This window comes from Miscanthus floridulus, chromosome 6, assembly GCF_019320115.1.
Source record: "Miscanthus floridulus cultivar M001 chromosome 6, ASM1932011v1, whole genome shotgun sequence".
Lineage (NCBI taxonomy): Eukaryota > Viridiplantae > Streptophyta > Magnoliopsida > Poales > Poaceae > Miscanthus > Miscanthus floridulus.
The window spans coordinates 27,103,940-27,131,234 of NC_089585.1; the positions used below are offsets into that span (position 1 = coordinate 27,103,940).

Genomic DNA, 27,295 nt, shown 5'->3' on the forward strand with positions numbered 1-27,295 from the left:
GTTTGGGTAGGGGGGGCTTAAGCCCCCCCCCCCGCCCCACCGCTGGATCCGCCCTGCTTGTAGCATTTGCATCCTACTAGAATATTACACTTCCCATGGGTACACCCGTTGTCCTTGCAACAACGATTGCAGTCGCCTCGAACCAAGCACGTTCCGATGCAATACAATCCAGTATGGACGCACCACTCAACTTGAGCATTTGTCCCCAAATTCTCCTCTGCGTCATAGGCATGTTAGTTTTTTGCCTTTTAGTTAGATGATTGATAGACATTTTAACAAACATGGGGAGCATATGACTTACGAGAGCTTATCAGTAAGATGGTAAGCATGAGGAGGAACATCGGGGAAAAAGTTTGTTGCCTCTTAGTGCTGCCCATTTTCATCATGTTTCAATTTGGCAACTAAGATGGGTATGTTGACTGATGAGCAAGAGAGAGGCGGAACAAGTGTTTTGGTTACATATCGTATCCTTCCACTCTCTCCACCAATTTATAGGCCAACAATGCTTGACAAAAGGATCGTATAAAATGCTTGAATACGTCTATATACAATATATTGCATACAACAATGCCTACAAATTATCTAATCAAGCAGTAGCAGTCATTTAAGAGCATCTAATCTAGAAGTAGCTATTATTCATGTAACATCTATATGAGTAGCTATTATTATTTATATACCTTCCTAAATTAGGTTGCCATTATTAGTTTTCTCATAGGAATACTCCTAGTCATTATTAGTTTATTTTTGTTGTGAAACGGACGCATCCATCCAAACGACATCGTTTTACAGGATGATCTCATCCATTGATAGAGGCAGTTAGGATTAGTATAGATAGTTAACCATTGTCACCAAAGGGACATGTCCTTTGGACACTAACAGTTGTGTCCATACGGATACACCCCTTCACTTTGTATATCTAAGAGATCAATGAAAGCAAGGAATGATTCCAGAAATCTTGTTCATTTTCATTCACTTTTAACACGTTATCAGCACGATAGTTGACTCTGGTCGTGCCACTATTGTACTCCCCATGGGTACCCAAATTACAATTGAGGATGCATTATTGTATCCCGATTCAAAGCGTACCATGTTAAGTTATAGAGATATCCGTCAAAATGGTTTTCATATAGAAACCCGTGATGACAATAATGCGGAAATTCTCCTCGTTACTAAAAATAGCGGATATAGCAAACGAATTGTTGAGAAAATTCCCTCTTTTCCGTTCGGATTGTACTACACATACATCAAACCCGTACCGCATGTTGCGTACAAGGTAATTTTCTAGAATGTTGACGCATTCAAAATTTAGCATGAACGCCTTGGCCATCCTGGTAAAGGGATGATGTGAAAAATTATCAGCAATTCTAAAGGTCATGAGTTAACTACTGCTAAATTCCCGAAATCTTTAGATTTTATGTGCACTTCATGTGCTACAGGGAAATTGATCGTACGGCCATCGCCCGTTAAGATCCAAAATGAGCCACTAAAATTTCTTGAACGCATTCAAGGAGATATTTGTGGCCCCATACAACCAACGTCTGGACCGTTCAGGTACTTCATGGTTCTAATAGATGCATCTACTCGATGGTCTCATGTGTGTCTTATGTCCACACGTAACCATGCTTTTGCAAAAAATTGTTGCTCAAGTTATTAGACTTAGAGCACATCATCCTGAACATCAAATTCAATCAATTTGAATGGACAATGCTGCTGAATTTTCCTCAAAGACTTTTAACGATTATTGTATGGCTTTGGGAATTCAAGTTCAGCACTCTGTCCTATATGTCCATACACAAAATGGTTTAGCAGAATCTCTTATTAAGAGAATTAAACTCATTGCAAGACCGTTATTACAAAATTGCAACCTACCAACTTCATGTTGGGGTCATGCAGTCTTACACGCTGCTGACTTAATTCAATTGCGACCAACTGCATATCACGTAGTCTCTCCATTGCAATTAGTACGTGGGAATATGCCAAATATTTCCCATCTGTGAAAATTCGGTTGCGCTGTATACGTATCGATCTCACTGCCTAAGCGTACTTCTATGGGTCCACAGAGGAAACTTGGTATCTATATGGGATATCAATCTCCATCAATTATCAACTACCTCGAGCCTCTTACAGGGGACTTATTCACGGCCCGATACGCTGACTGCATATTTAATGAGAGCCATTTTCCGGCATTAGGGGGAGACTTCAAATACCAAAACGAATGCTAGGAAATCATCTGGAATGCCCAAGGCATTTCCCCCTCAGATCCACGTACTCTAGAAACTGAACAACAAGTTCAGAAAATCATAAACTTGCAACATATAGCAAATAACATGCCAGAAGCATTTACTGATTATAAGGGTGTCACTAAATCCTCTTATCTTGCTCGCAATACGCCCGAAAGAGTGGAGGTACCAATAAAAACCATTCAACTCCCACTTCTAAAGAAGAGGGGGAGAAGTACGGCCGCTCCTAAGGATAATGCTACAAGTAAGCGTCCGAGGAGACCGAGGGCCAAATCCTCCAAATCAGTAAATCCAAGCCAACCTCAAGTTGACAGACACCCAATAGTGGATAAAAATCCAACATCAGGACCAAATCCATAACTCGGATCAACAGTGCATCCAAATACTGATCCTGGGATATCGGAACACCTTGACTCCATAGTTTTGGGAAATGTCGAGTCAAATAATGGGGTGAAAGAAATTTCCATCAATTACATAGATTCTAGAGAATCATACGATCGTAAGACTACTGTTGTCGACATGTACTTCTCCGCAACAATTGCAGAAATCTTTCTCAATGATCCAGATCTCAAGACCATGGCAGAGTGCAAAAAGCGCTTGGACTGGGCTCAATGGAAAGAAGCAATTCAAGCTGAGATAGCTTCGTTCACTAGAAGAGGGGTATTCACATCTGCAATACCTACACCTTCCAAAGTCTTTCCTGTAGGCTTTAAATGGGTTTTCGTCCAGAAACGGAATGAGAACAATGAGGTGGTGAGATATAAAGCGAGGCTAGTAGCACAAGGGTTCACGTAGAGACCCGGCATTGATTACAATGAAACCTATTCTCCAGTAATAAGTGGATTTACTTTCCGATACTTAATATCATTGGCAGTTCAAAATAATCTATCTATGCAGTTGATGGATGTGGTGACAGCATATCTATATGGGTCACTTGATTCGGACATATACATGAAGGTTCCCGATGGAATCTAAATTCCGAATCCAAACGCAAATCGCAACATGTATTGTGTAAAACTACAAAAGTCATTATATGGCTTGAAGCAGTCGGGACAAATGTGGTACAACTGACTGAGGGAATTCCTTCTAAAGAAAGGATACTCTAATAGTGATGATTGCCCATGTGTTTTCATTAAGAAATCTCAAACGGGATTTTGTATTATATCCGTGTATGTTGATGATTTAAATATCATTGGCAGCCCAAAAGATATAGATGAAGCACGCAAACATCTAAAAAGGGAATTCGAGATGAAAGATTTGGGTAAGACCAAGTATTACCTAGGCTTACAACTTGGGCACCGTCCTTGAGGAATTTTAGTGCATCAATTAGCCTATATCTAGAAAATATTGGAGAAATTCAATATGAATAAACCATACCCTAATAAAACTCCGATGGTTGTTCGTTCCTTAGAAATAGGGAAAGATCCATTTAGACCACGGGATATTGGAGAAAAGATGTTGGGACCAGAGATCCCATATCTCAGTGTCATTGGCGCACTTATGTATCTTGCATCCCATAATTACAACACACCACAACATTTTAATAACTTAAAATGTTTTGATGGTTTGCCTCGTGTAGGATTAATGACCGTCAAAGTGTTTGATTTGCTTGCTCTAGACGGCCACAATTATCCCACATGGGTCGTGGATGTAAAGGTTAGTCTTGCGTCTCGTGGACTTTATCGAGCTGTGTTACCACTCGAAGATGGTGTTGCACCTCTTGATGATCAACATGTATATACAGCTTTATATCTCATTAGGAGCCATATTCATCCTGATCTTAAGGCTGAATACTTATTGGAAGAGAACCCACGAAATCTATGGAATTCTCTTAAGCAACGCTATGAACAACAAAAGGCACTTGTTCTGCCTACGGCCAACTATGAGTGGACGCAACTTCGCTTACATGATTTTAAAACTGTGAGTGATTACAATCATGTTGTTCATAGGATTTGCTCAAAGTTGCAATTCTGCGAGAAAGAACCTACAGATGCGGATAAAATAGAAAAGACTCTATCTACTATGCTTCCCTCTGAAAGGATTCTTCAACAACAATACCGTAAAAGGCGTTTCCAGGTTTATTCTGAGCTTATACAAACTTTACTTGAAGCCGAAAAACATTCTAAACTTATGGTTTGGAATAATCAGCAGCATCCCGTAAGGTCTGCTCCATTGCCTGAAGTACATGCTTACACTCAGAATAAACCCAAATTTGATGATGGATTTTCTAAGACCCATCCTTAGAGAAATTCTAAGAAAGGTAAAAAACAACGCAGACGCAATAAGAAATCACAAACTCGTGTTCCCAACAAGGGTAAGAACATTTCCAAAAATAGTTATGATAAACCTGTGTGTCAGAAGTGTGGTTGTTATAGCCACATTACAAAGAAATGTCGTACCCCAAGTCATCTTATTGATCTCTACTTAAAGTCTAAGGGTCGCGGACGTGCTGCACCAGGACAGAAGTATGAAGCCCACTTCAACATTCGACCTGACACCACCAGGAATGAGGCTGGTTGTTCGCAACAAGTTCCAATGGAACCAAACAACAACAACAACATACGAGGAAGCGAGGATCTTGCTGATACGGGGAATATGATCGTGGAATATGCATCCATCGACATATTTAGAGACTTTGAATATGCTCCCAATCCCTTAGATTCTAATGTCTTTATGTCCTAGTGATTATAATAGTTAAAATAATTTATGTCCTATGTGTTGTAAATATTTAATAATATCATCAATATTTGGTTTGAATATCCAATAAATGTAATGTAAACATTTGATATTCAATAAATAAAGTATGTATTCTATATATCATCAAAGAGTTTTATATCAAATTCTTTATTTATATATAGTTTTCTAAAGGGGTCAATCTGATGGAGGAGGAATTATACCTAGTGGACAGTGGTACCACTAATTCTATACTTAGAGAAACAAAGTATTTCCAAACTCTTACAAAAAGACAAGGAAATGTTTTGACAATCACCGGGCATGATGCAACGATAGTTGGCTCTGGTCGTGCCACTATTGTACTCCCCATGGGTACCCAAATTACAATTGAGGATGCATTATTGTATCCCGATTCAAATCGTACCTTGTTAAGTTATAGAGATATCCGTCAAAATGGTTTTCATATAGAAACCCGTGATGACAATAATGAGGAAATTCTTCTCGTTACTAAAAATAGCGGATATAGCAAACGAATTGTTGAGAAAATTCCCTCTTTTCCATTCGGATTGTACTACACATACATCAAACTCGTACCGCATGTTGCGTACAAGGTAATTTTTCAGAATGTTGACGCATTCAAAATTTGGCATGAACGCCTTGGCCATCCTAGTATAGGGATGATGCGAAAAATTATCAGCAATTCTAAAGGTCATGAGTTAACTACTGCTAAATTCCTGAAATCTTTAGATTTTATGTGCACTTCATGCGCTACAGGGAAATTGATCGTACGGCCATCGCCCGTTAAGATCCAAAACGAGCCACTAAAATTTCTTGAATGCATTCAAGGAGATATTTGTGGCCCCATACAACCAACGTCTAGACCGTTCAGGTACTTCATGGTTCTAATAGATGCATCTACTCGATGGTCTCATGTGTGTCTTATGTCCACACATAACCATGCTTTTGCAAAAAATTGTTGCTCAAGTTATTAGACTTAGAGCACATTATCTTGAACATCAAATTCAATCAATTTGAATGGACAATGCTGCTGAATTTTCCTCAAAGACTTTTAACGATTATTGTATGGCTTTGGAAATTTAAGTTCAGCACTCTGTCCTATATGTCCATACACAAAATAGTTTAGCATAATCTCTTATTAAGAGAATTAAACTTATTGCAAGACCATTATTACAAAATTGCAACCTACCAACTTCATGTTGGGGTCATGCAGTCTTACACGCTACTGACTTAATTCAATTGCGACCAACTGCATATCACGTAGTCTCCCCATTGCAATTAGTACGTGAGAATATGCCAAATATTTCCCATATGCGAAAATTCGGTTGCGCTGTATACGTACCGATCTCACTGTCTAGGCGTACTTCTATGGGCCCACAGAGGAAACTTGGTATCTATGTGGGATATCAATCTCCATCAATTATCAACTACCTCGAGCCTCTTACAGGGGACTTATTCACGGCCCGATACGCTGACTGCATATTTAATGAGGACCATTTTCCGGCATTAGGGGGAGACTTCAAGTACCAAAACGAATGCTAGGAAATCATCTGGAATGCCCAAGGCATTTCCCCCTCAGATCCACGTACTCTAGAAACTGAACAACAAGTTCAGAAAATCATAAACTTGCAACATATAGCAAATAATATGCCAGAAGCATTTACTGATTATAAGGGTGTCACTAAATCCTCTTATCCTGCTCGCAATGCGCCCGAAAGAGTGGAGGTACCAATAAAAACCATTCAACTCCCACTTCCAAAGAAGAGGGGGAGAAGTACGGTCGCTCCTAAGGATAATGCTACAAGTAAGCGTCCGAGGAGACCGAGGGCTAAATCCTCCAAATCAGTAAATCCAAGCCAACCTCAAGTTGATAGACACCCAATAGTGGATAAAAATCCAACATCAGGACCAAATCCATAACTCGGATCAACGGTGCATCCAAATACTGATCCTGGGATATCGGAACACCTTGACTCCATAGTTTTGGGAAATGTCGAGTCAAATAATGGGGTGAAAGAAATTTCCATCCATTACATAGATTCTAGAGAATCATACGATCGTAAGACTACTGTTGTCGACATGTACTTCTCTGCAACAATTACAGAAATCTTTCTCAATGATCCAGATCCCAAGACCATGGCAGAGTGCAAAAAGCGCTCGGACTGGGCTCAATGGAAAGAAGCAATTCAAGCTGAGATAGCTTCGTTCACTAGAAGAGGGGTATTCACATCTGCAATACCTACACCTTCCAAAGTCTTTCCTGTAGGCTTTAAATGGGTTTTCGTCCAGAAACAGAATGAGAACAATGAGGTGGTGAGATATAAAGCGAGGCTAGTAGCACAAGGGTTCACGTAGAGACCCGGCATTGATTACAATGAAACCTATTCTCCAGTAATAAGTGGAATTACTTTTCGATACTTAATATCATTGGCAGTTCAAAATAATCTATCTATGCAGTTGATGGATGTGGTGACAGCATATCTATATGGGTCACTTGATTCGGATATATACATGAAGGTTTCCGATGGAATCCAAATTCCGAATCCAAACGTAAATCGCAACATGTATTGTGTAAAACTACAAAAGTCATTATATGGCTTGAAGCAGTCGGGACAAATGTGGTACAACTGACTGAGGGAATTCCTTCTAAAGAAAGGATACTCTAATAATGATGATTGCCCATGTGTTTTCATTAAGAAATCTCAAACGGGATTTTGTATTATATCCGTGTATGTTGATGATTTAAATATCATTGGCAGCCCAAAAGATATAGATGAAGCACGCAAACATCTAAAAAGGGAATTCGAGATAAAAGATTTGGGTAAAACCAAGTATTACCTAGGCTTACAACTTGGGCACCGTCCTTGAGGAATTTTAGTGCATCAATCAGCCTATATCCACTGTTCGCCTAAACAGCCGTATAGCCCGTTTAAACACCGTGTAAACGCTACACGGTGGTGCGCCGTTTCCGTTTAATCGTCTGTTTACCCCGTTTAATTGGCCGTTTAGCCCGTTTAATGGGACGTTTTGCCCGAATAATGGCTAAACGGTAGGTGACCGACTGTTTACCGTTTAACATTTAGGAAAACATTGCCTATATCTAGAAAATATTGGAGAAATTCAATATGGATAAACCATACCCTAATAAAACTCCGATGGTTGTTCGTTCCTTAGAAATAGGGAAAGATCCATTTAGACCACGGGATATTGGGGAAAAGATGTTGGGACCAGAGATCCCATATCTCAGTGTCATTGGCGCACTTATGTATCTTGCAAATTGCACCAGGCCTGATATCGCATTTGCAGTGAACTTACTAGCTAGGCATAGTGCGGACTCAACTCGCCGTCATTGGACAGGAGCGAAGTGTATCCTCAGATACCTTAATGACACAAAGGATCTTGGTTTATTATTCAAGAAAAATCATGATCCTAGTATGATTGGTTATACTGATGCTGGTTACTTATCTGATCCTCATAACGGAAAATCCCAAACAGGATTTGTATTTCTACATGGAGGTACAGCTATTTTATGGAAGTCTTGTAAGCAGACTCTGACAGCGACCTCTACTAATCATTCTGAAATTATTGCTCTATACGAGGCATCACGAGAATGTGTATGGCTTCACAGAATGATTAACCACATACAACAGTCATGTGGTATTGGTTCAATCGAATCACCTACAATTATCTATGAAGATAATTCCACTTGTGTTATACAGATATAATCAAATTACATAAAGAGCAATATCACTAAGCATATTGTTCCTAAACTATTTTATCCCCATGAATTACAATAAAACAGGGAAATAAACATCTTGCAAATCAAGTCATGTGATAATCTCGCTGACCTATTTACTAAGTCCTTACCAACTTCCATGTTTCAAAAATTGGTACAAGGAATTGGTATGCGGCGACTTCGAGATTTACCAGAATCAGGGGGAGACATCTCCTAAATGTTGACCTGTACCAGCATCATATTATACTCTTTTCTTTCACAAGTTTTACTTATAAGGTTTCTTGTTAAAGTTTTTAATGAGGTAATATTAACATAAGCATGTGTCATATTTCCTATTTTCCCCATCGGGGTTTTTTGTGGGAAATATCAGAGACACATATTGCCCTCACAACTCATACATGGTTTTTCCCTGAAAAGGTTTTTCATGTGAGTTATCCAAGAGGCAATACCAATAATATGTCGTCATATTTTCTCCTAATTTTCCCATTGGGTTTTTACAGGAGTTTTAGCGACATATCACTTTATATTGCTTCTCGTATTTAACCTGAAAAGGTTTTTGGGGAAGTAATCTATATGTCATATCTCCAATGTTTTTCCCCACTAGGGTTTTTAATGGGATACCAATGACATAGTGATTTATTTAAATCACACTCATATATGCTATTTTCTCCTTATTTTCCTATAAGGTTTAAAGGAGTTTTTATAGCATACCTATACATAGTCCTCGGATTTTTCCCATAGGGTTTTTCAAGGAATTCAAACATACAGCTACATTGATCTCAAAGAAGATTCGATCAAGGGAGAGTGTTGTGAAACGGCACCCCCTGGCCGAAGGGACGCATCCATCCAAACGACATCGTTTCACAGGATGATCTCATCCATTGATAGAGGCAGTTAGGATTAGTATAGACAGTTAACCATTGTCACCAAAGGGACATATCCTTTGGACACTAACAGTTGTGTCCGTACGGACACACCCCTTCACTTTGTATATGTATCTCAGAGATCAATGAAAGCAAGGAATGATTCCAGAAATCTTGTTCATTTTCATTCACTTATAACAATTTTCTCAGTCATTTAAGAGCATCCTAATCTAGAAGTAGCTATTATTCATGTAACATCTATATGAGTTGCTATTATTTATGTAACATATACCTTCATTAGGTTGCCATTATTAGTTTTTTCATAGGAATACTCCTAGTCATTATTAGTTTATTTTCGCATATCACACGGCTGAAAAATTCCAGAGAGAAACCCACCATTCCTCCCAAGTGCGGTAACAAATCTCTTATTTTAAATTCTTTAATTTTCAGAACACTCACACTATTTTGCCAAATCCTTTTGCCTTTTGGAGGGGACTTTTGTGGTTGAACCAAAGACGGACATATTACATTTGCTGATTTGCCTATTAATATATACAAACTGTTTTCGGTCCCAAGTTTTCCATTTCAGAAACAAACACCAATCGATTCATACTTTACTGCCTGCCCACGCATTTGCAATGGGTATGATAGCAGCTGAAAGTAAGAAGCACAAACACAATTGAGTGAAGAGCTAAATTATATTACATTTACTGAGGCTTTCATGTTTTCCATCACCAAAAGCAAATGGCATCCATAGACAATAACCGGAAGCTGCCTGCCTGCCTGCCTGTCATCTCTACATTACTCAAGGCATCAATGACGGAAATAATTTACCACCACCAAGGAGAAAAAGAGAGCAGAAACTAACTCATAGCCACCAACAAGGAGAAAAAGAGAGCAGAAACTAACTCATAGCATGCTAATGCCGCATAATAGAGGGCCGGCGCGCGCATATAGAAAACAAAGAAAGTCAAAAGGGGGTGCATATTGTACACGGCATCGATAAGGCAATATCCCAGCCTCATACTTTCAGTGATGCAGACCTTCGCATGGAGCGAGGGAAGCACCGGAGAAGGCTCTGATGATGATGGTGGTGGTGGCTGTGGTGCGGAGGTGGTATATATGACAAGAAGAATGATGGATCCTCATCGAGGGCTTCTTTGTAGCTCTCAAGGATCGCCACAATGTCGTCAAACTGAGGTCTTTTGTCAGGGTTGGTCGCCCAGCACTGCATGATCAGGTGACTTATTGCCACAGGGCATGAAGCAGGCAGTGGTGGCCTTGCATTCTGCACAAGGTTTACTAGTTATTAGACGAGAGGCTGATAGATGAATCTCAACGTTATGCAAAAGATCTTTCATGTGCATATGTGAACACACGGAGATAAACACTAGGTGTATCAAGAACCATACCTTCAGGGCAACAGCGACAGCAGCCTGCTCTGGAGTCATGTTGCTGAACGGAACCAAAGCGGTCAAGATCTCCCACATGACGATTCCAAAGCTGTACACATCCACTTTCCTAGTATGATGTTTCTCTTTGATCATTTCTGGAGCCATCCACCTGTAGGTTCCTGTAAACCCCTTGCCACTTCCACACTGTGATTCCAAGCATGAAATCCCGAAATCTGCCACTTTGACTGACATATCTTCTCCCAGAAGTATGTTCTCTGATTTCAGGTCTCTATGAAGTATACCCTGGGAGTGTAGGTAACTCATTCCGCGAGCGATATCTAAAGCTAATTTCAGCACTAGTTTGAGGGGAACTGAATGAGGTTCCTGCTGATGTAGATATTTCCTAAGGGAACCCCCAGCCATGAACTCGGTGATGATGCAGAATACTGGTGGTTTCTTGCATGCTGCAACAAACTGCAAAATTTAAGATATTAAGTGGTATTCCATATCAAGTAGAGTTTAACAAAATGAGCACACACGACTGACTAGCTCAAGATGCAATATAAGACAGTATAAAACAGTTAATATTTAAGTTATCATATGCAGGCATGTCACTTGAGTTAATATAAGCAAATGTATTTTCATGATATGTTCACTGAGAAGAAGGTTCTTGCCGAGATTTGCCAGACACTGGAAAAAAAATGGAATTGCAACTTGCATAAATATCATTCGAATTCCGAAGCTTACTCAGTTATGTTGGTTCCGTAAAGCAACCTTTTTCCATTTGACTTCGAGGTGTCAAGTGAAAAAAGGCAGGCACTTTGTAAAGCAAAAAGTTAGACTAATGTTTACTTGTACATGAACTATCCCTCTCTGCGTCAATTCTCCGTTATTTATTGCTAACAAGATGTGCTTTTTTTCTACAAAAGCATCCAACTAAGCTTGGATGTTAATGTTATCTATGGTTTTCATGAAGACACCATCATTTTCATAACTTGCCAGCCAAGCATCTAATGCCATCACCTATGGTGTGGTGCAGTAGATAGCATGATTGATCAAGCAAGGATAGCAATCTCAGTATAACCATTGGCCCAGGATCTCTTCACCCAACATCTTCACAATGAAGCCAATACACATCCTTCCAGCAAAAAGGTACCTTAGACATTGATTGAACTAATCAAATTAATCTAAATAATTAGTAGTTTTTCGTAGCACTAGTGTCAAGAGCACCAGGGCCTAGGATAGCTGGACCTCGACTACGGAGCTCGTAGTCTCGATCCGTGGTTGAGGCGAGGTTTTGCCCCTCAGCTCTCAGGTTCGGTTGGAGAAGAAGGAGATCAGAGAAATAGTTCTTGCTTGCCTCCTCTTCTAGAGTTCGCTTACATGCATATATATGGCCAAGGCCTAAACTGAATCTGAGCCAATTGCTCCTAGAATTAAGGACTGAAAATAGGAAACTATCCTATCCTTCCACACGCGCTGCGCGTTCCGCGGCTCTGCGCACGTCGCGGGTTCGCTGGCGCCGGATATACGTGCGCCCCCACATGACATCTCTCCCCCCGTCGAGGAGCAGCTCGTCCTCGAGCTGGAACGCAGGATACTTGGTGCAGAATGGCTCGACGTCCTCCCAAGTCGCCGACGCCGCGGACTCCCCTTTCCACTGGATCAATACCTGGCGCACACCACGAGCCAGGCGTGTCCGTACTGCACGTTCCGGCTCCGGGCAATGGCTCCATGATGAATATGAGGCAGAGGCGGCGGAGCATCCGGAGGCGGCCCCTGGAACTTCTTGAGGAGGCCGACGTGGAACACGTCGTGAAGACGAGCCCGAGGAGGCAGGGCGAGGCGGACAGCGACGTCGTTGATCGACTCGACGACGCGGTAGGGCCCGTAGAACCGAGGTTTAAGCTTGCCAGAGGCGGCCTGGGCCAGGGACGACGCCGCACGCTGCTGGAGGCGGAGGAGCGCCCAGTCGCCCACCTGGTACGAGACTTGGCGATGGGCTTTGTCATAGTGAAGCTTCTGGACCACCTGGGCCTGCTCCAGCCGATAGCGGATGTCGGCGAGGAACTCTTCACGTTCTTCCATGCTCTTGGCGACGGCAGCCACCCGCGTGTCCCCCGGTTCATAAGACCGAATGGATGGCGGATCGCGCCCGTAGACGACGCGGAACGGCGTGTCCCGCAATGAAGTCTGGTAGGCGGTGTTGAAGACGAACTCCGCCCATGGCAGCCACCGCAGCCATTGTCGCGGCCGATCTCCAGGTTGTCAAGAGCACCAGGGCCTAGGATAGCTGGACCTCGACTACGGAGCTCGTAGTCTCGATCCGTGGTTGAGGCGAGGTTTTGCCCCTCAGCTCTCAGGTTCGGTTGGAGAAGGAGATCAGAGAAATAGTTCTTGCTTGCTTCCTCTTCCAGAGTTCGCTTACATGCATATATATGGCCAAGGCCTAAACTGAATCTGAGCCAATTGCTCCTAGAATTAAGGACTGAAAATAGGAAACTGAAAATAGGAAACTATCCTATCCTTCCACGCGCGCTGCGCGTTCCGCGGCTCTACGCACGTCGCGGGTTCGCTGGCACCGGATATACGTGCGCCCCCACATGACAACTAGTGTATAAAAATATTCAGTTATTCCAACATCAACGCTATTGCATAAAGATAAATCCCTCTCACCAGCTAAATCAACGTTTTCCATCAAACAACTTCTATAATTGAAGCAGCGCTTACAGAGATTTCGATGTAGTTAACTATTCACATGTACTGATGCAAGATTCCACTAAATAGTAGGACACATAGTGCGACTAGAAAAACATTCAGAAACAAATTGACATCATTTTACAAAAGTACAAAGTGCTATTACCAACTAACCGCACTACTTATGGATAGAAAAAGGTTGGTTACAAAAGATGAAAAAGGGCATAGTCGAGAAGATTTGTCTTTTCCTGAACAATCCTACATCAAATTGTATATACTTGTCAACAATTTCACTATCCCAAATATCAATTTCATACTGTCCATAGAAAAAGTTGCCTCCCAGCTTGTCAGGTTACGGTGTAGGTAAGCACAAATGGCCTCACTCCACAACTATCTTATCTTCACCCCTGTCCCTCCAATCCAAGCAAAGCATAAAGGTTTTCACTTTAATGTGAAGATCAGTTAGCCTAACAACTCCTACAGCCTACTGCACGGATATAAAGGACCAGCAAAGGAACAATGACGTGGGACGGGCAATTTCAACTGAAAAACGTGTTCAAACAAATAAAAATTCAGCACTTCATACAGAGATCAAACCAAGAACACAACAAGTATCTTGCAAACACATATACGCCGGACTTTTCCTCCTTTTTTCCGTTTCATCAATTCAGTTTCTAAATCAAGGATTCTTATAAACAAAGATTACCGAGTACCATGCAGTGGTTAGGAGGCAGATCCCCCACCGACAGCTCAAGAAATGAACATCTGGGACAGGGATTCAGTGCAGACATAGATTTATTTAGGTTGGACTGGACGAAATGCACAAGCAATTGTTCCATGCCTTGGGTTAAGAGTAGCCACAAGATTCCCACTTATCCGAGGCAGAGTTCATCACACTGGTGGCACAGGCAAAAAGATATGACCCAGAATACTAAGATGGTCATCTCATACTCAACTAAGTCCATGTCAAGAATAATTGTGCGGTAAAGTACAATATATTTAAAAAAAAAGAAAATATGAAAAGAAAGAAAGAAATGAGTTCATACCGAGATGATGTTTGGATGGTGGAGGCGAAGGAGGAGCGCGACCTCGGAGGCGAACTGGCGCTCTAGCTCAGCGGCGAGCGCGGCGTCCTCCTCGGGCTGGCTGACCATCTTGATGGCCACCTCGCGGCCGGCGTACCTGCCGGAGTAGACGCGGCTGTGCCGGCCTGACGCAAACTTGCCCCGGATCTCCAGCTTGGACAGGTCGGCGCTCCACAGCTCCTCGCCGCCGCCCCGGATCCTGGCGCCCGGCGGCGCCACGAGGTACTTGGACCACGACACTGCCTTCTTGTACTCGCCCAGCGACAGCCGCCGCTCCAGCCGCTTCCCCGGCCCGCCACCATTGCCGCCGCCGCTCTGCTTGAAGCACTGCAGGCTCTTCATGTGCCCCCAAGATCGTCGCTTTCTGGGGTGGAGAGTTTGGATGGATCTTTGGTTGAAGCAATGCGAACGAACCGAAGCGTCTGTGCAGACTTTATGGCAGACTCTCCGGTTCGTGGAGATTGGTAATAAAGTCCAAACTTTATGGCAGCACCGGAAGAGGCGGATTTGGGCTGGGAAAAGATTGGATTTCTGGTAGAGCAGGGATATGTTGGATTGGTTTGTGGTGCCTACATTTCTCTCACTAACTGGAGCTGTACTTGCTCAGAGCGCCATGAGACGGAGAGATTCAATTCCGAAAGAAGATTACGCATGGGGCTGAAAATGGAAGAAGAGGAAGATGCAAAGCAGATCGTTGCGGTCGGGGCGGGGACAGAGGAAGAGCGATGGCCGATGGATGGGCTTGCTTGGAGTTTGTTTTCGGGTGGAGAGAGAGAGAGAGAGAGAGTAACATGCGCTGCAATTCAGGGAGTTTTGTTGAGAGAGAGAAAGCGTTAGAGAGAGAGGATGGAGGAGAGACGGACAGTGACCTTCAGCTGAGGTTGAAATAGCGGGAGTGCCACTACCGGCTGGACTGGAGGCTGCAATTGTGAGCTGGGAGTGGGAGCCTAGGATGATTATCCTGTTACGGTTTCTACTTGGGGTAGCAAAAACGAGATGAAGTACACATTTCCGTACGGACAGAGGGCGGAACAGACGTACAGTAGGATATCTGATCAAACAGAGAAAATTGCGTCTCTCGTCAGTTTTCTTTTTCGAAAGTTTCTTCTCAGATTTGATTAGTTAGAGGTCTAGGCTCTCACTTGGTCTCTTTGCATGAATTTTACAGAAATCATATAAAAATTTCACAATTGTCACACAAAAAACATAGAATTAGAAAAAAATCCCGTATTCCAAAGAGAACCTAAAATGTATGAATATTGATATATATATATATATATATATATATATATATATATATATATATATATATATATATATATATGGAAGTAGTCCATCCTTATTATAGTCCGACAAAATTATTCTGTAAATTAAAATACATACGTTGTAGTTGTAGTCTGATTTTGGGAATAGATTTTAGTTGCGGCTTCATATGAAGATAACGATCAGATCTATTTGCTTACCTGGTACACTCTTTCTTCGAAGTTATCCCCCCAGAAAAGAAAAATGCACCACCAATGAATAAATCTTTCCACATCGTTCAAATCACGGTCATCAAGCACCAAGGCAACATGGTAGGGCCGCCCAAAAATGGCTATTTGATTATTTAATTAAACTATATAGTGTAATGATGGCTGCATATGTTTAGGCCTGAGGGCATCTTCGATCAAGCTGCAACTTATATCTTTTCTAATTACTAGGAATAGAGTTTTTATTAAAAAAAAATACTCTTCAACAGTTTCTTTATTCGGTTATTCAAATATACTCTCTTCGTTCTGTAATATAGTGCATTCTAGCATTCAAATTTTGTCCTCAAATATAATGCATTCTAAAGGACAAAAACCAACTTTGCATTAAATACTTTTCAGGTATCAACCAATCACCATTAATCATGTTGATTATATCGTCTGATTAGAAAATAAAATGAGGATACATGCGTCTTTTATGTTCTATCTTAATATATCTTAAAATTCCTAAAATGCACTATATTACAGGATAGAAGGAATAGCCATCTTCTGTTCTCAATTTATTGCTAGCCAAAGATAAAATGAGAATAACTCTTTAGAGTTGAAAGGTCCTAATATGGCTAGGGGGTGACTAGCCTATTTAAAAACTACAAATCAACTAGAGCAATTTGATTAGTATGACAAATAGCGAAATACAAACTTGCTCTAACTCTACAAGAGTTGCAAGCCACCTATCCAACAATTCTAGTTGCAATGATTACTAGGCACACAACTTGCAATGTTACTACTCACTAAGAGTTCTCAATCTTGCTACTCTAAAGAGCTCCACTAGATGAACTTAAAATAACAAATCAAGCTCTCAATTATAATTACACTAAAGAGCTTGCCACAACTAGTTTGCAAGAATATAAATGAGTGAGTAGGGTGATTATACCGTCGTGTAGAGAAGTGAACCAATCACAAGATGAATACTAAATCAATCACTGGGAGAATACCAAAGGGCAAGAGACAACCAATTTTTTTCCCGAGGTTCACATGCTTGCTGGCACGTTAGTCCCCGTTGTGTCGACCAACACTTAATGGTTCGGTGGCTAAGAGGTGTTGCACGAACCTCGTCCACATAATTGGACACCGCAAAAACCTACCCACAAGTGAGGTAACTCAATGACACGAGCAATCCACTAGAGTTACCTTTCGACTCTCCGCCGGGGAAAGCACAAGACCCCTCACAATCACCACGATCGGAGCCGGAGACAATCACCAACCTCCGCTCAACGATCCTCACTGCTCCAAGCCGTCTAGGTGGCGGCAACCACCAAGAGTAACAAGTGAATCTCGCAGCGAAACACGAATGCCAAGTGCCACTAGATGCAATCACTCAAGCAATGCACTTGGATTCTCTCGTAATCTCACAATGATGATGGATCAATGATAGAGATGAGTGGGAGGGCTTTGGCTAAGCTCACAAGGTTGCCATATCAATGCAAATGGCCAAGAGTTTAAGCTTCAACCGGCCATGGGGCTTAAATAGAAGCCTCCACAAAATAGAGCCGTTGTACCCCTTCACTAGGCACAACGCGGGGTGACCGGACGCTCCGGTCCGATCGACCGGACGCTGGCCCTCAGCGTCCGGTCACGTGATACACGCCACGTGTCCCTGCTTCAAATACTATTCGTCAGATTTCAACGGTCATCTGTTGACCGGACGTAGCACACAAACTGACCGGACGCTCAGCCTCCAGCGTCCGGTCGTTTCTAGTAAGGTTCTAGAAATGAATTTTTTCGACCGAACACGTCCGGTCATGCTTGACCAGACCCTACCAGCATCCGGTCTCACAGTGACTTTCTTCTGCATAGCCCGACAATAGGACCGGATGCTGGACCGTAGCGTCTGGTCAGTCCAAGACCTAGCGTCTGGTCGATGACCGACGCTGGCGTCTATCCTGCCACACTTGACCGGACGCGCCGGTCCCTCTAAGACCAGCGTCCGGTCACTCAGTGACCAGCAAGACTAACTCCTTTTCACCTCTAACTTCTTCACCCTTGCTTAAATATGTCAACCATTAAGTGTATCACCTTGTGCATATGTGTTAGCATATTTTCACAAGCATTTTCAAGGGTGTTAGCACTCCACTAGATCCTAAATGCATATGCAATGAGTCAGAGCATCTAGTGGCACTTTGATAACTGCATTTCAATATGAGTTTCACCCCTCTTAATAGTACGGCTATCTAACCTAAATGTAATCACACTCGTTAAGTGTCTTGATCACCAAAATAAAATGGCTCCTACTATTTATACCTTTGCCTTAAGCCTTTTGTTTTTCTCTTTCTTCTTTTCAAGTTCAAGCATTTGATCATCACCATGCCATCACTATTGTCATGATCTTCGCCATTGCTTCATCACTTAGAGTAGTGCTACTTATCTCATAATCACTTTGATAAACTAGGTTAGCACTTAGGGTTTCATCAATTAACCAAAACCAAACTAGAGCTTTCAATCTCCCTCTTTTTGGTAATTGATGACAACCCTTACACAAAGATATAAATTGAGATTTAATTGAATCCACGTTGCTTGCCCAAGCATATTTACCATGTGTAAAAGAATATGGACAAGTTTCATAAACTCCAAATGGTAGCAAACCTTTGAGTATGACAAGGTACATAAGGCCCTGAAGATTGTTGTAGATTTGACTGAGGTTGGGGTACCTCCAGCAGGACTAAGAGTTTGGATTGTAGCTTGCACATATGCTTAGATAGGAAATACAGGAGACAATTTCTATCGTATAATGCTAAGGTATAAGAGATGGACCTTTGAAGCGTGATACCAATCAAAGTACACCAATATACCATCCTTAGCACCATTAGTAACTATACATACATAAAAACTAGAATACCCCTATGAGATCAACATTACAAGCAAGGGTCTAGTTTCCATAAAAAGGACATAAGTCTAGTTACTTTAGCCTATGCATGCTAGTTTTTCATTTCACCATTCAAGCATATAACTAGCATACACCACACAAGCATGGATATTGAAATTTAAAACTTGTGTCATGCAAGCAAATATATGAAATGCACATTCAAATACAACATACAAGTTTATGAGCTTGCTCCCCCTACTTGTGTGCATTTTTTATTGATCCCCTTACAATGTCATTTCATTTGTTTGCTCCTCCTATCTTACTATCTTTGTGAATTTCTCTCCCCCTTTGTCAACAATTAGCACAAAAGGTGAGCTCAAATTATAGATAGGTTGAGGTGAAATCATGTGAAATGAGGATCATTTTCTCAATTTGGTTCAATCTAGATTACTTGCAAAAGATATTTAACTCGGTTTGATCCAAGGACAAGCTTCTTCACACCTCTAAATAAGGGTTATCTTGTACCATGTTGAGTTAAACACTTATAGCTTATTTTCTAGATCAAAAACTAGGTTTACAAGCCCACAAACATGTCATATGCTACCACTAGATCATTTCAAACATACAAGCAATAGTGGTACCATACAAACATCAAATTTATTTAATTTTAATGAATTAGCCTAGGACATGATAAGAATGACTAGATGCACTAAACAAGTCCTTAGCAATGGATGGATGACATGTCAATCAACTTTACCTTGTTTTGCTCGAAGGAGAGGCATGTCATATAAGTGAGGGGGTGCATCAACACATATTGAAGAAGTCAAGTATGTTCAATTCATTCCTTAGCTTGCAAAACCTCTTTTCATCAAGTGGCTTGGTGAAGATATCGGCAAGTTGATCTTCGGTGCCCACACTCTCAATGCAAATGTCCCCTTTTTGTTGATGATCTCTTATGAAATGATGGCGGACATCAATATGCTTTGTTCTTGAATGTTGAACCGGGTTGTTGGTGAGCTTTACGGCACTCTCATTGTCACATAGCAATGGCACTTGCTTGAATTTAATTCCAAAGTCACTCAAAGTAGCCTTTTTCTAAAGTAATTGAGCACAACAACTACCCACTGAAATGTACTCCACTTCGGTAATTAAAAGTGCTACACTATTTTGCTTCTTTGATGACCAAGACACAAGTGATCTTCCCAATAGTTGATATGTGCCCGATGTGCTCTTTCTCTCAACTTTGCATCTCGTATAATCAGAGTCCAAATATCCAATCAACTCAAACCTTGCTCCTTTGGGATACCACAATTCAACATTTTGTATATGCTTCAAGTACCTCAATATTCTTTTTGTTGCTTTCGAATGACTTTCTCTTGGTGAGGCTGAAAGCTCTAGTTTGGTTTTGGTGAATTGATGAAACCCTAAGTGCTAACCTAGTTTATCAAGTGATCATGACATAGGTAGCACACTTCAAGTAGAAGAAGCTAATGAAGATCATAACATGACAATGGTGATAGCATGGAGATGATCAAGGGCTTAAACTTGAAGAGAAGAAAGAGAAAAACAAAAAGCTCAAGGCAAAGGTATAACTTATAGGAGCTATTTTGTTTTGGTGATCAAGACACTTAGAGAGTGTGATCACATTTATGTTTGATAGCCGTACTATTAAGAGGGGTGAAACTCGTATCGGAATGCGGTTATCAAAGTGCCACTAGATGCTCTAACTTATTGCATATGCATTTAGGATCTAGTGGAGTGCTAACACCCTTGATAATATTTGTGAAAATATGCTAACACATGTGCACAAGGTGGTTGTAGGGTTGAGATGGGTTTGGGTCCCTCTCTCCCTCCCGCTGAGCTTGCGAGGCGGGATTCGGCGCTTTCGGGAAAATGAAATGTCTATTTTCTATTGCGCCGGATGCAAAATTCTTGGTGATTGGCACATTTGGGCAAGGGTGAAGAAGTTAGAGTTGAAATGGAGTTGGTCAAAATGATGCTGGCGTCGGTCTACTGACCGGACGCTGGGTCACTCAGCGATCGGACGCTGAAAGGCTGCGTCCAGTCGAGCTGTTAGACGGCACAGTAGGCTAGGGTTGAGCACCGGACGCTGGCTGCGTCCGGTCAAGGTGGACCAGACGCGTCCGGTCGAAAAAACATGCCTCGGGGAGCTTACTAGAAACGACCGGACGCTGGGGCTTCAGCGTCCGGTCAGTTTTGATCGGAGCGTCTGGTCAGCTTCGTAGCTGTTGGAATCTGACGAACAGCGTTTGAAGCTGATGACGCGTGGCGTCCATCGGGCGACCGGACGCTGAGGGCCAGCGTCCGGTCAGTATGACCGGAGCGTCCGGTCAGAGCGCATTTTGCCCAGTGAAGGGGTATAACGGCTCTATTTGATGGGGGCTCTATTTATAGCCCCATGGCCGGCTGTGGCTCATATCTTTGGCCATTTTCATTAACATAGCAACCTTGTGAGCTAAGCCAAAGCCCTCCCACTCATCTACATCATTGATTCATCATCATAGTGAGATTGGGAGTGATCCAAGTGCATTGCTTGAGTGATTGCATCTAGAGGCACTTAGTGATCGTGGTTCGCTGTGGATTTCGCTTATTACTCTTGGTGGTTGCCGCCACCTAGATGGCTTGGAGCAGCAAGGATCGTCGAGCGGAGGTGGTGATTGTCTCCGGCTCCGATCGTGGTGATTGTGAGGGGTTCTTGACCTTTTCCCGGCGGAGCGCCAAAAGGTACTCTAGTGGATTGCTCGTGGCTTGTGTGATCCTCATCTTGTGTTGGTTGTGCGGCACCCTATTGAGGGTTTGGCGTGTGAAGCCAATTAGCGCGTGAACCTCCAAGTGAGTGAATCGCCACAACGAGGACTAGCTTGCCGGCAAGCAAGTGAACCTCGGTAAAAAATCATTGTCTTCATCATTGATTCCGAGGTGATTGGTCATCGTTGTTATTCATCTTCGTGATTGATTGGTTCATTCATCTACACGGCGGTATAACCCTCTTGATCACTCTCTTTACTTTACCGCAAACTAGTTGACAAGCTCTTTAGTGTAGCTAGTTGTGAGAGCTTGCATGCTTGGTTGGTGTGGCTCTTTAGTTAGCCTTTGAGAGCACACTAACATAGGGTAGTGTCATCGCTCTTGTGTGAATTGACACTATCTAAACTAGAATTGTGGTAGGTGGCTTGCATTTTGAGTAAGCTAGCGCAACACTCGCTTCGCCTCATAATTGTCTAACCATTTGGTTAAGTGTTGTTGTAGAAATTTTTATTAGGCTATTCACCCCCCTCTAGCCATTAGGACCTTTCAGAGGCTTGGAATCTAGCACACATGCATACACTAAACATCACATCCGGCCTTGATGCGGTCACATAGAGTAGGCTTCCAATCATAGACCGATACATCTTTTGATCCACCATGTTGCCACTACCATCACTATCCAAGCTTTCACTTGTCCCCATTGGTGTACTAATAGCTTTACTATCATCCATTCCAAACTTCTTGAGCATGTCCTTGATATACTTGCCTTGACTCACAAATGTGCCATTTTTAATTTGCTTGATTTGAAGACCAAGGAAGTAGCTAAGCTCTCCAATCATAGATATCTTAACTCACTTGCCATCATCTTGCCAAACTCCTCACAAAAATCTTGATTTGTTGACCCAAATATGATATCATCAACATAGATTTGCATTACAAACAAGTCATTTCCAAGCTTCTTGGTGAAGAGAGTGGTGTCAACCTTTTCCATCTTGAATCCCTTAGAGAGTAGGAAATCCCTCAATCTCTCATACCATACTCTAGGTGCTTGTTTTAATCCATACAAAGCCTTTCTCAACTTGTAAACATGGTTGAGTTTTTTCTCATCTTCGAAACTGGGAGGTTGCTCAACATACATAAGCCCATTGATGTACCCATTGAGAAATACACTCTTCACATCCATTTGGTACAACTTGATGTTGTGGGCATAAGCATAGGCTAACAAGATCCTAATTGCTTCCAATCTTACAACCGGGGCATATGTTTCTCCAAAGTTAAGACCTTTAACTTGAGTGTAACCTTGAGCCACTAATCTTGTTTTGTTCCATATTACTATCCCATCTTGATCTTGCTTGTTCCGAAAGACCCACTTGGTTCCAATCACATTATGAGCCTTAGTGAAAGGGTCGAGATGGCGACTAGAGGAGGGGGGTGAATAGTCCTTTTTAAAATTAATCGCGTCGGCTAACCGAAACAAGTGCAGAATTAAAACTATCGGTCTAGCCAAGACTACACCCCTCTATCTATGTTCTCTAGCACCTTCCAAAGATACTAATTAAGCAACTAAGGTGCAGGGCTAGCTAGAGCTCTCCTAACCAATTCTAGGAGCAAGGTCACACAAACCTATGCCACTAGTACTTTAAGCAATAAGGGAGCTCCTACACATGCTAGTAAGCAAAAGCACAAAGCCACTAGCAATGCTCAATAACAAGGCAACCAATGCCAAATTAGAGAGCGCAATTATTTAGCTACACAAACTAAGCAATGTGACTAACAAGGTTACACAAACTAAATTAGCCATGTAAGGGAGCTACTTCTATGCTACACTAGCAAGAAGGTAACTAGTAAGCTACACAAGCTAACTAATTATGAAAGCAACAACACAAGCTCAATGTATATGAAAGTAATTGCAAGCTTGTGTAACGGGGATGCAAACCAACGGGAAGAACAAGGTTGACACAATGATTTTTCTCCCAAGGTTTACATGTTTGCCAACATGCTAGTCCCTGTTGTGTCGACCGCTCACTTGGTGGTTCGGCGGCTAATTGGCATCACCCGCCAAGCCTGCACGTCGGGTGCCGCAAGAACCTACCCCGGAAGTGAGGGTAGCTCAATGACACGCTTTACTAAAGTTGCTCTTCGTGGCTCCCGCGAGGCGAGCACAATGCCCCTCACAAAGCACTTCTCCGGAGCACCGCACAAGCTTCTTGCGGGCTTCGACAGAGACCACCACCAAGCCATCTAGGAGGTGGCAACCTCCAAGAGTAACAAACACCACCGGCTTGCAACTCAATCACCTAGTGTCACTCGATGCAACCTCACGATGCAATCACACTTGAATCGCTGACTCACACAATCAGATGATCACTATCAAGTATGTGTGAGATGGAGGGCTCCCAAGCACTACTACACAAGCCACCAAGGCTCTAGTGTGCTCTGCTACCGGCCCAAGGCCGACCATGGCTTCTATTTATAATCCCACGGGTAAATAGAGCCATTACCCCTTCATTGGGCAAAACTCAGGATGACCGAATGCTCTGGTCAGATCGACCGGACGCTAGACCTCAGCATCCGGTCGTGCGATGCATGCCACGTGTCCCCTCCTTCAAATGCTGTTCACCCAATCTCAATGGTCATCTGATGACCGGACGCAGCAGCAATAACTGATCAGACTCTGAGCCTCCAGTGTTCGGTCATTTCTAGTAAGGTAACGGACATGACCGGACGTGTCCGGTCGAACACGATCGGACGTAGCACCAGCGTTCGGTCACTCGCAGCTTCTCTGCTCTGCCTATGTCACCATACATCATCTTGACCGGACACTCACATCCAGCGTCCAATCACTTCTAGAGCCAGCGTTCGATTGATAGATCGATGCTGCATGCTCTCTGCCACCATTGACTGGACGCTGAGCCTCAGCGTCCGATCCACTCTGTGGGACCTTTCTCATCTCCGTTTCTTCACCGAGTTGATCCACATCAACTCCAACTTCATCTCTTTTGTAAATATGCCAACACCACCAAGTGTACACCACCATGTGTATGTGTGTTAGCTTTTCACAATCATTTCCCAAAGGATGTTAGCCACTCAACTTGTCACGCCACTCAATCCTAGCGACGATGCAAAGTTAGATCACTCGAGTGGCACATAGATGACCGATATGCAAACAAGTTTGCCCCTCTTGATAGTACGGCCATCTATCCTAAACCCGGTCACAAACTTCTCTACACACCTATGACCGGTGAAATGAAATGCCCTAGGTTATACCTTTGCCTTGCGCATTCCATTCCATCTCCTCCAATGTCGATGCAACACATGCACCAACACGATCAATAATGATATGATATACTTCATATCATCATATGATCATATTGGTTTATCGATATTGACTTCACTTGCTTTTCACCATTGCCTTCATCCATCGGCGTCAAGTCTTGCTCAAGCTTCACCGCCACGCGGTCCATCGCTCCAAGGCCTCCGACTTGCCCTTCACGCTTGCAACCGGTCCATCAAGCCAAGTCTTGTCTTGATCTTCTCTACCTTGATCACATGACTCAATGTCATGTCTCATGTGCAATGAGCTCCTTCATCATCACATGTGTGAGCTTTGCAACATCTCCAAGCCATTTTCACCTTCATGGCATATGTTGCTCATACACATGTACCTATGGACTAATCACCTGTGTATCTCACATAAACACAATTAGTCTACCTAAGTTGTTACTCAATTACCAAAACCAAACAAGGACCTTTCAATCTTCCCCTTTTTGGTAATTGATGACAACTCTTCAAAGATATAAAAATAAGCTCTTTTGGATTCATGTTGCTTGCCTAAGCAATTTTACCATGTGTAAATGATTTTGGACAAGTACCACAAACCCGAAATGGTAGTATTAGCTCCCCCTACATATGTGCTAGAGTGTTTGTTTTGAAGTTCGCACATATGCATAGATTAAAAATGTGGAAGAGTAATTACTACCGAATGATGCTAAGGTATATAGAATAAACCTTTGAAGTGTGTACCAATCGGAGTTGTACCTTTAAGTTCATCCTTAGCACCATGGTTAGCTAGATGTTACTTGAAAATAAAATCACTAGATACCTCGTGAGATCAACATTAAAAGCAAGGTACTAGCATTACTTGTAAAGCATACCAAGTGTCTAGCTATCATCCTATGCATGCTAGTTATCAAATCATCATTCAAGTTCTACAACTAGCATACAACACACATGTATGCATATTGAATTTAAGAATTTATGCAATCCAAGCAAGCACATGAATATGCACATATCAAATGCAATCAATCAAAGTTCATGAGCTTGCTCCCCCTACTTGTGTGCTTCTCTTGTTCAAGAAATTTTGATCCATCTCTTTTCTTCAATGTTGCTCCCTCTTTGTCCATGTCCATGTCCAACCTCTTAAGCTTTCATATCTTATCTCTCCTTACACAATTTATCTCTCCCCCTTATAAAAGCTTTCATATGTTTGAACAATCTCTCCCCCTTTGTCATCAATTTCCATAAAAGGTGAGTTTCTCATTGATGCAAGGGTATGCATTTGGGGTAGATGGTTGATGCTTGAATCTTGCATTTTTTATGGACATCACTTGTTTGTTGGAATGACACCACTTGTAGATACCACTTGTAACTTGTACCCCTTGTATCTTGTGTAGGGCTTCTTGAGATACCACACTTAGATTCTTTGATCTTGTTATCAATTTGTGTGACAACTCCCCTTTGTGATAGCATGGGTCATCCAATTGATACACTTGAGCTCTTGTAGTTGAGGGATGCATTTTTCATTTGATGATCACTTAAAGTTGAGGATCACTTGTGGAACCATTTTCTTGCATGATTGATGTTATGTGTAGATGTGATATCACTTGAAAGAATCTTCTAGTATGGAACCACTTGTTGGATTTATCAATAAAAAACACTTCTTAAACATTTGCTATCTTCATGAGTACCACTTATAGGATATCACTTGTGAGTTGATCTAGACATAACTTGCAGATTCTTGATGAAATACTTGAGTCTAGATACTATTTGAAATAAACAAACTAGATATCCATTTGCATTATTGTCTTGTGCTTGTACTCTTATCACTATCATGAGCTTCTATGATTGACTTGAACTAAATTGATTTGCCTAAGCTTTTAAGTCCGGTTTGAACCAATGACAAGCTTCTTCACACCTCTTGCAAGGGTTATCTTGCCAATGTTGTACTTGTCACTTGTTAGCAATCCAAATTGAGTCAAGTACTTGGGTTCACTAGCTCATGAACAAATTCATGTACTAACCACTAGATCAAGTAATCATTCAAACAATAGTGGTAGGCTATGAATTTAAGCATTTTATTTGTTATGCATGATCCTATGAAGCATGTACTATATACACTAACCGCATACTAGTAAGGGATGAAATGATCATGCACATTACAATAATACCTTTGCTATGTTAGAGTAGAGGATAGTCACATAGATTCTAATTC

At 42.0% G+C, this 27,295-nt stretch overlaps 1 protein-coding gene across 1 annotated transcript; it reads right to left on the reverse strand.

Annotated features, from left to right (window-relative positions):
• Positions 1–10,209: 10,209 nt before the first annotated feature.
• On the reverse strand, positions 10,210–15,589 carry LOC136457931 (serine/threonine/tyrosine-protein kinase HT1-like). Its single transcript, XM_066457942.1, has 3 exons — positions 14,668–15,589; positions 10,943–11,398; positions 10,210–10,818 (listed from the first exon to the last, which is right to left on the reverse strand). The coding sequence occupies exons 1-3, from the start codon at positions 15,046–15,048 to the stop codon at positions 10,552–10,554; spliced, it is 1,104 nt and encodes a 367-aa protein (XP_066314039.1). The 5' UTR covers positions 15,049–15,589; the 3' UTR covers positions 10,210–10,551.
• Positions 15,590–27,295: the final 11,706 nt, after the last annotated feature.